This window comes from Gekko japonicus, unplaced genomic scaffold, assembly GCF_001447785.1.
Source record: "Gekko japonicus isolate JY-2015 unplaced genomic scaffold, Gekko_japonicus_V1.1 scaffold773, whole genome shotgun sequence".
NCBI classification, from domain to species: Eukaryota; Metazoa; Chordata; class Lepidosauria; order Squamata; family Gekkonidae; genus Gekko; species Gekko japonicus.
The window spans coordinates 272,005-287,596 of NW_015161427.1; the positions used below are offsets into that span (position 1 = coordinate 272,005).

The 15,592-nt window shown below is 40.5% G+C and overlaps 1 protein-coding gene across 1 annotated transcript in view; it reads right to left on the reverse strand.

Annotated features, from left to right (window-relative positions):
- DCP1A (decapping mRNA 1A) overlaps window positions 1-9,251 on the reverse strand; it is a 41,487-nt gene extending 32,236 nt beyond the window's left edge. Inside the window, exons 1-3 of the mRNA XM_015428849.1 lie at window positions 9,016-9,251; window positions 4,182-4,222; window positions 977-1,104 (exon numbers count right to left, since the gene is read on the reverse strand). Coding sequence (XP_015284335.1) covers window positions 977-1,104; window positions 4,182-4,222; window positions 9,016-9,150 — 304 coding nt within the window. The 5' untranslated portion in view covers window positions 9,151-9,251. The remainder of the gene's footprint in view (window positions 1-976; window positions 1,105-4,181; window positions 4,223-9,015) is intronic.
- Window positions 9,252-15,592: the final 6,341 nt, after the last annotated feature.

The window sequence follows — 15,592 nt, forward strand, 5'->3', positions numbered from 1 at the left end:
CTATTTTTATTTGATGGACTGTTTTAATAAGGGATATTGTTTTGGTTTGCTATATGAGCCCCTTCAGGAAAGGAGGTTAGTAAGTAAATAAAATAAATTTCACTCAGGCTGTGGTCACACGAGCAGTTTGCCACGATATAGTAGCTTTACCATTGCAGATTTAAAGAGCACAATCAGATGACAACATCTGCCTTCTGTGTCCCAGTCATCTGCACCCCATGCTGCCCCACTTTGAAAGCAGAGTAATCAGGCACCGGGGGAAAGTCCAGTGTTTACGAATATCAGTGCTTCCACTCCACTTTCCCCGACATCTGAATGCTCCTGACGTGAAAGGAACCCAGAAGGGAAGTCAGAACCTGCAGATCTGTTTCTGCTGCTGGGTTGTTGTTTTTTGGGGAGTTGCGGCCTATATGCACACATGCACCCGCCTGCATAAAAAAAACAACTGGGCACGGCTCTCCATGGTTGAGACAATGCATTAATGTGAACACCTGACCACCAGATAAGCCTACGGGGAAACTGCCCCTGCGGTGTTCCCTCTAAGCTGAGTTAGTGTGAGCTAGCTAATAGTTTTTTAGCCTTCAGCTCACAGATTTTTGTCTTAGCTCAGGAAAGATAGCTCCTGAACAAACTGATTTATACAGTAGCCAAATTGCTCGCTCATGACTTTAATGCCAGTCGCTCACAAAGTAGAATTTTTGCTCACAAGACTCCACAGCTTAGAGGGAGCATTAGCCCCAGGGTGTGTTGCCTTGTTGGTCTGCCCCGCAACACTTTAAACTGGTGCAGTTAGAGGCATGCCCAGATCACAGCAAGCCTCCAGTGTGACCGCAGCCTCAAAGCGCAGCATGTTGTGAACATACACTAGTGCCAAGAATCTTTGGTTAGTTACTGTTGTACCCCAAACAGCAGAAAAACTGCAGGACAATCAGGAAAAAAAAAGTAGTCTCCATCAACTCTTCAAGTTTATACTCACAATTAGCATTTCTATAGAGAAGAAAAGGTTCGTGCAGTTGAAACTCTAGGTCTTTGTTTACAGGCTCAACCAGGTTATGCATGTTCAGTCGATTCACAATTGTGAAGCCATGATAAGGAGAAGCAGATCTGTTATTTCAAGGAGAACAAAAAATATCTGAGTAATAGCAACCGTGTATATTTTGGAAAATAACCTGCTTGCCGAAAAATCAATAATCTGGTGGTAGTACTTCAACAGAGAATGTTATGCAATGGCTGCATTAGAACCCAAGATATATAGCCATACCAGAATACCAAGCACAAAGCAATGCTTAGCACAATTACCCACTGTTATGTAATAGTTCAGGGCTACTTTTTTTTGGCAGGGGAGAGTAGGCTTTTTTTAAAAAGTACATTGATTATCAAATCCTATGAAGTTAATCCAAAGATACTGTCCACATTCTGATGTGGTAGTAAGCCACAATTAAAATCCAATTTGCTGTGGCTGGCATGAATATGGCTTTCCTCATTTAAAAGAATGCAGAACTGCATATATTTTTCCAACACCAAAAAGCAAATTTCACATACTCTCCAACCAAAAAAATAAATTAATCCCTTTTGGAAAATTTTATATCAGTACAAACTAACGTGCACAGTATAACAGTAATAAAGTTTAAAAAATTCCATAAGACGTACATGTTTGTACTGGTAACTTTCTGAACTACTGTCATGATATGACAGCTCTGCTCAATTCTCACAATTTTCATAACTGGCAAATCATACTTGATTATAAAAAGAATTATTAACAGCAAATGTAACACGGGTCTAACAGGGGAAAAGTACAACCAGGCCTAAAACACAGGAATGGCTGTTTAAGGTTTTGGATGTGATAAAAATTGTTATTTTGAGTGACAAGGCACACTGGAAATAGTGCAAGGGTTACTGTAGATTTGTATAATAAAGAGCTTCTTTTTATCAGACTCTGTAACTATCATTTTAGATACGTTAAGTGAGAAAGGTAATCTGTTTCCGTAATACAAAATGTTTTGTGACTGAGGGATAGTAGCTATTTGTCTGTATAAGATATAACTTGTTTGCTTATTTCTACTGAAATATGTTTTGTGTCCAAATGCTCTTTTAAAATAAACTACCACAAAAGCAACACTGTATCTTGTATACAACATACTGCATAATGGGGGGAAAAGGCTGAAAACATATTTTAGGCCTACGCTGTCTTCCTGAATATGAGCACTACAAGCAAAATGCATGTTCATCTGTTATGTATACAAATACGAATACAATACCTTTATTGGCATAAAACTGTTATGTATACATGTTTTTTTCTTGCATAAGAATAGAAATCTGCCTATTATTAAGTGCTGCAAGAAGTCAACCAAAATTAATGCAATTTAAAATATTTCTTATGACCAGAAAAGATAAACATAGGCTATAATCAAGCACCAGGTTAAGCATGCTCTCTCACTGAAGTTAACAGGTCTGAAGTGCCAATAACAGTCAAACACACAAAACTCATTTCAATAAATCAGATTCTCTTTGTTATTGTAATTCTATTAGAACAGATGGACTAACAGCCTGAGCTGGCATGTCAAAAATAATTAAAATTCAACTGAACTCATGATTCAAGCGGTAGAGATCTGGAAATAGCATTTGTAGAAGGCCCAAAGGCATTACAACACTGTCAACAGGGAGAGTAATGTTTTAGCTTGAACTTATCTTTGTTAGACTTCTAAAAAGGTTGCAAAAGAAATCTGATAAAGGCATGGTATTTTTCTTGTTGCCTAGAAGAAACTGGAGGCTTTATCATCACTGCTAGCATTAAGCATAAAATATTAATAAGAAAACTGGTTAGGTTCTAACTGAATCCTGCAATTATATTTACATATGGAATCCAGCTGGTCTTGGGCATTGCAAAATTTACTTGTGAACGCTATACTGAACCAAGACAGACCACAAAGCATGTATCTCTAGTGTTTTCCTGACAGCTCAGCAACCTCAGGAAATGGGCCACTGTACCATCTGCAGCTTCCAAGGAAATCTGAATCCAAATTGTCTATAGGTAGCCCAGCATAGATGTTGCAGTGACATAACGGTAATCACATCAAACACTGAAGTGAGGATTAATGGCTTTAGCCACCAGACAGGCTGTGGTCACACACACTAAATAATCCACTTTCAATGCACTTTCCAACTGGATTTTTACTGTGTGAACTGGCAAAATCCAATTTGAAAGTGCACTGTAAGTGGACTGAAAGTGGATTATTTAGTGTGTGTGACCGCAGCCACAGAGTAGCTAAGATGCATACATATTCACTGTTTATTTCTGCCAATCCAACCACTGCAGTAGGTCCAACCCCTGAATGATGGTGACATTTCTGTATTAAAAGTAAGTGTAACATCAGACATCCTTTAGAGATGGGTATTTTTTAGCAGCTTCTCCCACAGGTCACAAGACCTGTTGACCACTGTGATCGCTATAAAAGAGCACTCACGTTTCAAGACTGAGAAAGTCTATGTGCATTGCACACCACTAACTTCCAGAGCTCAATGGTGGGAAACGTAGCAACAGTCAATAAGATTAGAAACACACATTCATGATTCTGTATTTATGAAGGGTTAAAACAAGAAACCTTACCATGTATTAGTGATTACTTTCCTTCTACCTCGTAAGTAAATGAATTTGAAAAACAAACTTAAAATCCTTTACTTTCTTTTACCATGCCAGCTTACAATGCTGAAGGCTACGCAGCCTATTGCTACTTGTTCTTACACTATTCATTCTTCAAGAACATTGCAGTTTAAACAGCAGCCACAGATCTGAGGGCTCAGCAAACCCTAAAAGGGGGTATTTCACACAGGCTTAATGGTTTTTGTTGCATCTTAAAGGGGAAAAGGAGAAGGGAAATCCACCAAACAAATATAGTGCTATCCTAAGAGTTACACCCTTCTAAACTCCTTAATTAACTTAGAAGGGTATTAACTCTATTTAGGATTGAACTGTTAGAGAATTAACTGGCAATTTCCCTTGCACATTTCTTAAAATGGGCTTTAGTGTGGAGAAAAAGAAAGCAGCACGCACCTAGTTGCCAAGTCTTTTTTATGCTAAGAGAGGTTAATTTTTATTCATCATCATCACCACAGAAGGGTTTGCCACTAAGAAAGCTGCATTGTAAAGATAAAACACTAAAATAAGATCAGTATAAACTTACCTCTTATAGACAAATAAGGTACCTTCTACGTCAGTCTTCTCCTGTAACAAACAAGAATTATAGCAATAAATTAAATCATTCCTTTATACAGAGCCTTTATAGCATTGATAAGCTTTGCATCTGAAAGGTTGAATTTTAGCTACCAAACAATTAACAGGCCCTATTTATTTGACTGTTTAAACATAGATATTTTGCAGCCCACTGCCAAGACGTCTTGTGCTACTGCGGTGTAGTGATAAAGTGTGTCTGACAAGGATCTGGGAGACCCAGGTTCAAATCCCCACTCATGCCATGGAAGCTCGCTGGGTGACCTTGGGCCAGTCATACTCTCTCAGCCTAACCTGCCTCACAAGGTTGTTGTGAGGATAAAACAGAGGAGAGAAGAATGATGTAAGCTGCTTTGGGTCCCCACTGGAGAAAAAGGTAGGGTGTAAATTAATTAAATAAACAAACAGAATTGTGCTGGCAAGGAAGTGCTTAAGAGCCAAACTGTGTCCTTGTGGCTGCCACTGCCTTTTAAAGGTCACTTTAAAAAACTCCGGGGGCCCAGTCCTGATCAGGCTTGCAGTGCAGGAAGCTGAGGTACTCTTTGTTCCCCTACATACACCTCATCAAGTGCCAAAACAACTGCATTCTCCCCCCCCACACACACACACACTGTTTCAGCACTTGATAAGGTGCCTCGGGGAACAAGAGCACCACACTGTGAGCCCAATCAGGATCAGGCTTTTGAAGTATTTTAAAATGACTGCATCCTCAAGGTGACCCTTAGGTAGCATCTAGTTTGTCTCCAAGTCATACTAACAGTTGCATTAGAAGATCCAACAGCAGGAACAATGCAACATATAAAGTGCAAGATTTTGAGAGAAAAGAGAAGGAATACAGATAAGTGTCTACTATACTTCTCTCAATAAGCTTGAGAGACAAAATGCAGAGGTTTCAATAGTATTATCTTAAGGCTTGCTGTGTAAGCAGTTAACCTGGCAGGGACATTTTGTACTTTAATGAGTTCCCTTTATATCATTTGTCTTTCTGTCACACCGATACAATATGAGCAGTAGTAACTTATGATGGAGCAGTGGTAAAATGCTAGACCCATTCTTTAAGCCACCATGCCCACATACCCACAAGTATTGGCAAGGGGCCATGGCTCAGTGGTAGAGCATCTGCTTGGCATCCAGAAGGTCCCTGGTTCAATCCCTGGCATCTCTAGTTAAAAGGCTCAGGTAGCGGGTAATGTGAAAGACCTCCACCTGAGAGTCTGTGGGTTTCTGGTACGGCGTGGCGACAGGCGGTTTCGGGTCACTCCGAGCCGTCTGATCCCTTTTCACTCCTTTGGGAACCTCCCGGTCACCAGGAGGATTCCGCCGGACCTCCTGGAGAGATGTTTGGTCGCAGGGTGCTCAATTTCGGCCCCTTCCGCAACTGGCGAATGCGGGGGGGGGGTGTCCGTCATTGCCCCGAAGCAGGAGAGATCAGTGGAGCAGGACATGCTCGCCATGTTCTACTCAGCCGCAGCCATCCGCTTTTAACCACTTTGGATAAAATTTAATACACAGCAACTCAGAAAAGGAAAAGAAGAAAAGTCTAAGTGAGTACTTGTACTCTTATTTGCAAGCTGGAAAGGAAAAAAAATGACTCTTGCTAAAAAATACCCCAGGCGGTGCGTTTCCAAAATGGAGGTGAAGAACGGCCAGAAAGTGATTTCGTGGAATATTTAAGCGTGTGTTTCGTCTTTTCTAGGGGGATAAAACTCATGTGGTGCCAAAGACTTGTAGTTGTTAAAGCTGAGCAATTCATCAGCGTGGGTCGATCAGTGCTATAAAATTAAACAAGGCGGAAAGAGAAGGTGTAAAGAGAGAGAGAGAGAGAGAGAGAGAGAGAGAGAGAGAGAGAGAGAGAGAGAGACAACCTCTATTGATAACAAATGCTGAAAACTGTAAGGAGCAAAGGAGTAATTATGAGGAGATTATAAAACCTGTTTACTTAAAGACTGGACCAAGAAAGAGGACTGCTCGAAAATACTCTGGTAAAAAAGCGGGAGAAACAGCAAAAAAGAGAACAAGCCAAGAAAAACTGTTGAGAACTGGTTATGAAGTTTAAATTGTCAAGAAGAGATTCATAAAAACTTTGGATTACAGCAAGAAGGAAGCTGGTAAAAAAGAATATAAATTGCAAGGCACGGCACATCATTAGTGTGAACAAAAAGGTGAAAACATATAAAGAGAACAGGCATCAGGCAATGGTTGGAAAGAGAAAAAGATTACTGATTTCTTGGGGGGGAAATTAAGATATTTGATTGGGGATAGTAATTAGGTATTTGTCCTGTATGATGTTTGTTTGAATGGGATTAAGGATTATACAAATAGCAAGGCATTGATAAATGAATTTCATTTGTAACCCATATGAGATAGGTGTTTAGATATACTATGTGGAGAATGAATATATAGTAGATTTGGTGATTGAAGAGTATTGCACATCCTTAATTATGGTTAAAATTACTCCTAAAGTCATTAACTTCAAATGGGAATTTTTTAAGGGTAAAAGCAATTAGGATAACAAGAAAATATGTTTTTTGTATTGTTTAACAGTAAGGTATAAGCTTTAAAATCAATTGGTAAAGGCTGATTGGAAACGGAACTCATGTGTAAGTGAACATTGTTGAACATTGTTTGATAAGTTGTTGTTTAAAGGTCATGGTTTTTGGATATATGTGATTTACTCTTTGTTTGTATAAATTTATATTGTGATTTATTTATTTTTTAATCTTCAACCCCCTTGATATATGTGAATAAGTTATTTTGAGGGTTAATAATAGTGGATTTGGTGTGTGCTTAAATAATGGTTCTAAAAAGGTGTTATTTAAAAAATAAGAAACAGTATTAATATATTGTTTAATTTATACTAGAAAAATAGAATGTAGGTAGGTGGCTTTAGAGGTGAGATAGCTAATTCAACTTGATTGACTATGGTTAGAAAAATGTAAAAAGACACTATTTCATAACAAAAGATAGATAAGAAAATAAGTCTCCTCTAAGGAAAATTGTTCAATGAAGGGTATGATTAGTATTGTATATCTTTAATTATGGTAAAATCCTATATAGAGGTAATAACATTAAATGGGGATTTATCAGGATAAGAATAATTATAATGGAATAATTCTAATTTTTGGGTTGCCCAATAGTAAATAACATATCTGGAATATGGTAAAATTAAAGGTACAATTTACAAAACTAATTGTTAAAAGGTTAATAAAATGAAATTTAGGTGTAAGTGGATATGGATGTATAATCCTGTGATGAGTTGCTGGATGAAATTTATGACAGTTGGTATATCCACTTTGCCCCCCTCTTTTTTGTTTGGAGAATAATTAAAATATATATATTTTTTAAAAAGACCTCCACCTGAGATCCTGGAAAGCTGCGGCCTTTCTGATTAATACTGGCCCCATGGACTGACTCAGTATAAGGCAGTGCCATGCATTCATGTGCATATGCTTCATTAGTACATGGGGACCAGCAAGATGACTTATGGGACCTATGTTATTTGCATGGTTAGAATAGACATGGCCTGTCCTACATTGCATAACCTTTTTTCAAAGAACACCTCAGCATCTGATTTGCTAAGCTAATGAAAGAAAGCAGGAAACAATGCTGTACAAGCACATGCTGTAGGCTACAGAAGTCTACCATCCAACTTGAAAGCAGATCCTTCTATCAATAGTGCCCTTTAATGAGCTAGATGCCTATGTGGGTGCTGCTGTGTGTAATCCAAAGTGTAGGAAGTGTTCTTTCTCTTCTGATACGTATCCCACCAAGATCCACTTTGGAACATACACCAACTTAAAAGTAGTTTTGATTATTTTTACAATTATTTCCTGATACTTCCGTACCTTTAATTAAAAATTCAGCAATACTATTTGCACAGGACCTTTCTTTTTGTTTCGACAAAAATTTCTGTATTTGGCATACATCGTATTCATATCTGTTTCAGAGGTAAGTGTCAGTCAGTGTACAGAACCTGTGGATTGGTGCTCCTGGAGAAGAAAAGCACTGAAACTGTACAGAAAACTCATAGTTTCTATTTATTTTTAAACACAAAGTCCACAGTACCAAAATTTATTTTAACATACATTTACACGAATCAGAGCTTTTTCATCTAATGTGTTCACCCACAGGAGATGCACATAGCAAAATGCTGTTAGTCTTTAAACTGCCATTGAATTTCTGTTCGGTTTTGCAGAAACGGGTGGACATGGCTACCCCTCTGGAAGTATTACTTGTTTTTAGTTACCCTGTCAGGACGGTTGAAACTATATTAGATGCCACATGAACAATCCTAAACAGGTCTCTTTGGAAACAAGTCCCGTGTTATTTTAAGGAGCTTATTCTCAGAAAACTGCAGCCTACGTGGCCCACATAGAGCTGAGCATGAAACCAGAGCATGCGATGAAGGGGACATTGTGACTGCCTGCTTGAAAGCAGTGGGCGTGTTTCTGAAGGGGGAACCAACTAAGTTAACCTCTGGCGCTCTTTTTTCCGAAGGGGGAAAAAAAATCGAGGGTAGGGTGGGGTGGGGGGGCCGAGGAAGAAGTGGTGCCCCTTGGCTTCCTCCTTGGGGAAGGGAAGCGCTTCACTGCATGTTTCCAGTCTCTTCGAAAGGCGTCCTTGTTGGCCTTCCCAGCGGGGAGACTTTGGGCACGAGGTATGCGGGCCAGCGGTGTTAGAACTGAGTGAAATCTTCGGGGAGGACGCGAGGGGCCCAAGGTGTATGGGGACAAAACAGAAACGGGAAAAGAAAATACCCGCGTCAAAATGGGGAAGGTTCCACTCACCCACTCGTTGGCTTTGGGGCTGAAGCTGTACAGGGCCACCTGGCCAGTCACGTCGGCGATGCTGGTGATGTAGGGGTCGTGCTGCTTTAAGGCCGCCAAACTCATCTCCTGCCCCGCTTTACTCAAAGACTCCATTTTGGATCCGGGATTTCGGCACCAGCAACTTCAGCGAAGACAAGGAAGAAAGTCGGGGAAGGCCAAGAAAGAGCCAACAGCGGGGAGTCACAAGCGCAATGTTCCCCTCCGCCGACTGGAAACTGCTGCTCAGCACTTTTCGTTCCATTCCCCCTTTCGGGAATTCAAGGGTCTGAAAGCTCTCTGCGCCTGCGTGAGCTATCTTCGCGTTACCAGTCCCAGAGGCTGTTTACCCACCCCAAATAGAAGGTTGGGGGACTGGTTGTTTAGCTCACGAGAGGTCTGAAATTTCACCGATCTCGGACCCTGAAACGGTCGCATTTATTAAAAAAAGGTCTTCTCCTGCATGCACCAAAGATTTTATGTTTTGTACTGGGCATTCCTAAGGATAGAAACAGGTTTTTGCTTTCTGGTAAGAACTCCAGTGGACTTCTTTCTTAGAAATGCAGCAACTTTAAGCCCCGGAAGGTTGACATTTAGTAATTCTGGTGTTGCGTACTGCAAGAATTCAAAGGCAACCTGGCAACCTCCACGTGTTCAATGGAAATCAAGAAGATTTAAAACCATAGTAGTCTGAGGTAGTCGCTTTAACAATGTATGTAGTGCTCAGAGTTTTAGAACAATTTCTAGGGTAGCAAACATACTTCAAAGATACTCATTAAATTATAGTATTCCCCATTACTATGTGTGGGTGTGAAAGCTGACAGGAAGAAAGTTGATTCATTTGAACTGTGGCACTGGAAAGAAAATTTTACCAGTACCATGGACCGCCAAAAAGATAAGTAAGTGGGGTCTAGATCAAATCAAGGCTGAACTCTCCCTAGAAGCTAAAACCACCACATTATGAGAAGACAAAACTCACTGCTGAAGGCAGCAGGAAAAGAGGAAGACCCACCATGAGATGGATTGACTCAGGAAAGGAAGTCGGAGTCCTCCGTTTGTAAGACCTGAACAAGGCTGTTAACCAAGAAAGTTTTGGAGGTCATTAATTCATAGTGTCGTTCACTATTCATTAATGCCTCAACACACACAGTCATTAAAACTCCTTTTTATTGTGAGAATGGGGGAAGCTATTGCCACCCTTCCTTCAGTGTTCTAAGAGCAGTACTTCACGATCACAACAACCCTGTGGAGAAGGCTATGGTAATAGAATTGTTTTTTTAAAAAAATCTGTTGTGGGGGTAAGGTGGAACACTCAGACTTCAAATATGGAGTCCACACCTGGACCCAAAGGGGCACTTTGGAGTGTTGGTCATGGGCAGAATCCAGTAAAAAGTTGAAGATGCATATAAGTTATGTAGTTTTTAAAAATATGTATCTACTTACATAGGAAAATGACTTTGCTCATTTTTTGTGGACTGGTCTCAAAGAGGAACAAAATTACAATAACAGAAAATTGTAGTTAAGTCATTTGTTCCTGCTCAGTTTTCCTACAGCTTGACAAATAGTGACTTCTTTTAGGAACTGTCCTTTATTGTATTGATTGCTATATATGGAGTCTCATTGAAAGATCTTGATATTATGCAATATTATATTCCATTCTGTAAAACATTATGAGATTCTATTAGTTCCCCTGTTCAATCTCTTGTTCATAGAGTTTATTGGTTATTAGTGATATAATTTAATAAGAAAACTGTCCAAGCAATTCTGGATTTAAATATCTTTATTATAACGCAATATATATAAACTTATTCTGTTGAACATTGTATTCTGCACAGTTTTTCTTTCATTTGGTCTCTGGACTGTGCAATTATCCCTTTTTTCCTAGATTTGAAAGCAGCTCTTGATTCCATTTTTAGGACTAAATTATGGGAAAAATTAGGAGTAACATCAGTAGATTACAGGCTTCTTACCTAATTTATGCCTTATACATTAATACCACCCTCAAAGTCAGATGCAAAGGGCATCTTACGAAGCCAATTAAAATCTTAAAGGGAGTCAAACAAGGCTGTATTCTGGCTCCATTGCTCCTTATTTTTATATCAATAACATGGTTAGATATCTAAGTGATTTAGATTTCCATCCCCAAAATTATCGGACCATAGAATCTCTGTGTTATTGTATGCAGACCACGCTGTAATCCTATCAAAAACTCCAGTAGGACTTAAAAGAGCACTAAGGGTGTTTACCCAATACTGCAGTAAAGATCACAGTAATAAATTACCAAAAAACTAAAATGATGGCATTTGGCAGGAGACCTAAAACCTAGGTGTGGAGTTTAAATAGAACAGGTGGCCCGCTTTAAGTATCTGGGGTTGTATTGCAAGCCTCTGGTTTGAGGAAAGCACACTGTGATTACATAACCAATGTTGGACAAAAATCTGCCCACAACATAATCACATTTTTACATACTAAGGGTATATTCCAGCTGCTCTTAAACTATTTCAGGCCAAAACATTGGCTCAGCTATTATATGGGATCATGATTAGGCCACCCTCCTTGCTTTGCACTTCTGGAGCGAGTGCAGCTGCCCTGCTGTATCTCAAATGCAAATTTGCATTTGGAGACTGGTATGGTAAAAGTTGTGGCTAGGGTGTGCCCTGCCTTCATGAATCTTTGGCTAAAACTAAATTTTAATCCTCAGGGCTTAACTCCCTTGATTCTTTGAGACAGTCATCAGTATACAAGACTGAAGGCATTTAGTAACAAGTTGGTGAGTTTGGGCTTTTCCCCTCATTTTGTCTTGGAAATGGGGTATGAACAGGCAAAAATTTTAAAGCCAAGGGTGATGGATATTGAGTGGCAGACAGAGAGAGGTCACTGAGTTACCTGTCTTCAGAAGGCTCTAGATATGTAGTTTCCCTGGCCGCTTATCTGTCCCAGTTGGAGATTCCTAGTCACAGGAAGGCATTTTCCCTTACCAGATGCCAAGCACTCCCTAGTGTGGTTTTGGATGGGTGATATAAAAAGGCCCCCAAGGCAGATAGGCTACCCAGTGGCTCAGGGGAGATTGAAACTATAGAACACATATTACTTCACTGTCCTTTTTATCAAGTTTGTCCTTCCCTTACTCAGTAGGTATCCTGGTCGACCAGACTCCTAGATGAAAACCCACTGGTCTCAGCACTTAGCACGAAGTTTTGTGCAACAGTTTGTAAAATCCGCCAGAGATATATATGCATATTGAAGAATTTTAATAATAATTTTACTTATTGTATGCATTTATTATAGGTCGGAGTCAAGTTATCAACTGTGGCTGCGAACCTTGTTATGACTTGTTATGATTCGTGCTGGTCAGTGACAGTTTTAATAAAGATTGATTGATAAACCTAGTTGCTGTCTTAGCTGAGAGGAGATCTAGACTGAAGAAAGGCCTAAGAATAGCATTCTGCAAATAGACAAGGAAAACCCCTTTAGAAAGAAGGTATCTTCTTTGTACACCAGACTGCTATATTCCAACATTATTTACTTCTTTTATATCCCAGAATTTCTCCACAATGGGGATTCAGATCAGCTCACATCATTCTCCTCTCCTCCATTTTGTCCTCACAGCAAACCTGTGAGGTAGGCTAGGCTGAGAATGTGTTACTGGCCAAGTGTCACCCAGGTATCTTCTATAGAGGAGTGGAGATTTGATTCTGGGTCTCCCAGATCCTAGTTTGAAAGTGTAACCACTACACTATCCTGGCTCTTGTGGAGTGGCTGCTGTTGAACAGTAGCCAGCAGCTGGGCCTGAGTGAGTCATGCAAGTGGGGATGGTTTCAAGTTGCCAGGTGGCTGCTACCAGGCCTGGCCTCAATGTGTCCTCTCCTCAGAGACCAAAACAACCCTGCTAAAAGGCCCATTCATCTTCCCCTTCCTTTTACTGACAGAAACCAAGGTTTGAAGGCTGGCAATACTGTTGTGGTTGCATACCAACCCCCACAATGGTCACTGAGAGGGTGTTTCCTAAAGCCACACATGCTGCTATTATTTTGGAGTTTTTAAACTCCCCCCCCCCCTAAAATTTCTCTGCAAACCTAGGGTTTTTTTCAAGGTTGTAGAGAGATTTGTCTGGTCTGTCCCTTTTATTTTATTAATAAGCTCCTCTAACCAAAGGTCTTGAGCACAAAACCAGTACAATAGAATAAAAAAAACACATAACAGGATAAAACATTACAATACATGTATACAATTTCCCCATAAAACATGACCAATTAAAACCCATCTTAATAGCGCTTTAGGGAAATCACTATTGCCAAATATTTGGCAACAGATCAGGTTATTTCTGGATCTAAATCTGTTAACAAAGAGATCACTGAAGATTCAACAGGAAGCTGATATGTGACCAGGATAGGCATAATCCAAAAATCTCTACATACAGTCCATTGGTTGCAAAATGTCATGAGATGGTCTATAATCTCTGTTACTCCAGACGTGCAGCTACAGGAGCAATCTGAAAATGGAGTTTTAGCAGAACGCCCTCTCAGTTCTGCAGTCACCAAAACAAGCGTGAAAAGCATGTCTTTAACTAAGGATTGTAAAGAGGTTTATATATCAGGGGATCTTATCTGTCCATGGCTCCAATATTGTATTTGTGGCCACAGATTTGGCCATGTTGAGAATTAGATATATTGATAGGATGTACTTCTGATTCCTGCAGCACAGTTGTGTCAGGTTTTCCAGGCTCATATGCTACACGGGTATTCCACCACTTCTGTGTTCTCTGACACCATAGACAGTGGCAGTTGCGGGAGCTATGCAGGTAGTCAGCTGAATTTGCTAAATTGTTATGGGAAATCTCCGAGGAAATTATGCACCTGGGTTTTCAAGCATGGCTGTCGGACTGCAGGTTTAGAATCTTGTATATAAAAAGGGCTTCCACTGAGTAATTCCCCAGCTGAATATAATAGTTGGACCTTTGCATGAAAATTTTTTAACCTGAGCAACAGATCTAAAACAGGAGGCTTGCTGGGGGGGGGGGGGGGGGGGTTGTTCCTCCCCCGATTTCCTTCTGTATTGCCAGGGGTGCTTGTGGGCCTTTATGAATTCTTCCGCACTGGCTAGTTACTTGTCGCTGCTGCTACCTGTTGCTGAGTTATATAGCCTGTTGTTCAGATTTGTCTTTTAATTCTGAAATCCTGTTTTCGGCCCCCTTGAATCTCAGTGCAAAAAGGTGGGCCATCAATAATGCAACTGAAATAAAATGACAGTTCTTGCTGATTATTGTATGACGGTGTTTTGGTCTGTGGCAGTGAAAGGAAGCAGGAATCTCGGGGCGCCTTCGTCCCCAACAGGTTTTTATTCTAGCACAGGCTTTCGAGCCCACTTTGGTTTAATTATAATAGATCCAGATCTTGCTATGTAACCTAGCATCTTTGGTTAGAGAAGCTTATAGTAGAATATATTTTATTAACTGTACCTTTTGTATACAAAGTTATATATATGTTAAGGAAAAGCATTATTAGAGGTCTCTGGGGATAGAATTAGGATGCAACAAGAATGGAATGCACATTCAAGAAGCTGCAAAGACACCAAGAGCAAAGTTGAATGTGAATCACAACCCTTATCACCCAGCTCCCCAAAAACAAGGGAAAGTGGGACAAGCTTCGCTAAGGTCAGAAAGGATCTCCGTGTTCCCTAATGTTCCCATTGCTCTGAAGAGCAGACAATCCCTGACAACGCACAAGGGACCAATAGTAAGGTTTTAAGGTCAAATGATGCTTGTATGATGTTAACTACTTGGTGCCAATTAGAGATTCTTTAATGTGTAAACTATCTGTGGTGTCATTTGGGGTAGAAGACCTCCTGCCCTTCCTGGTCATGGCAGAACGCAGCTTTGGAATGGCTGAGGAGGTGCCAAAGGCATCCTGCCCCCTGTCTTCCCTGCTTCCAATGCATTAAACAGCTATTCATCTAACTGGTTGGACTCCCAACTGTGTGTTTCCAGTTCGGCAATGGGAGCAGGCAGGCACGGATTCATGTGTCATCACCAGACCTCTCTGGCTGGGCCTGCTCTGGAGGGAAAAGGAGCTTGTTATTTGTAGCCCTCCCCGTCTCCCAGAGAGTGGAGGTGGGTGGCTGGGCTGTGTTATCCAACCGGCAGAAGCCGAGGGGCCCTGCAGGGACTGGGCCCCCATCAATTCTATCTTTTTGCTGAGGCACTGCAGTTTTCTCCTCGACAGACAGCCTGTCATATATAACCTCCTCCATTCATAAGAGAATTAACTGCTTCCGTATTGCAGTGAAGCCATCTGTCTCATATTAAAACATGTATCCATAAATTATATATTTTGAATAAATAATAACAATTTTATTCACTTCAACGTATTGCAGAATTGAGCCATTCTATCCCCCCCAAGTGCTTTCCTGAAGAGTTCTACTCAGGCAATGAATGTATATATATATATTTAAAAACAACAGGGAGTGGGCTTCTTCTTCAGGAGACCCTCCAAATGGATACCGGGCTAGGGACGGCGGCCTCGGACCTCCCGTACGCGGGTCAGGCCGTCAGCTGTCGTGG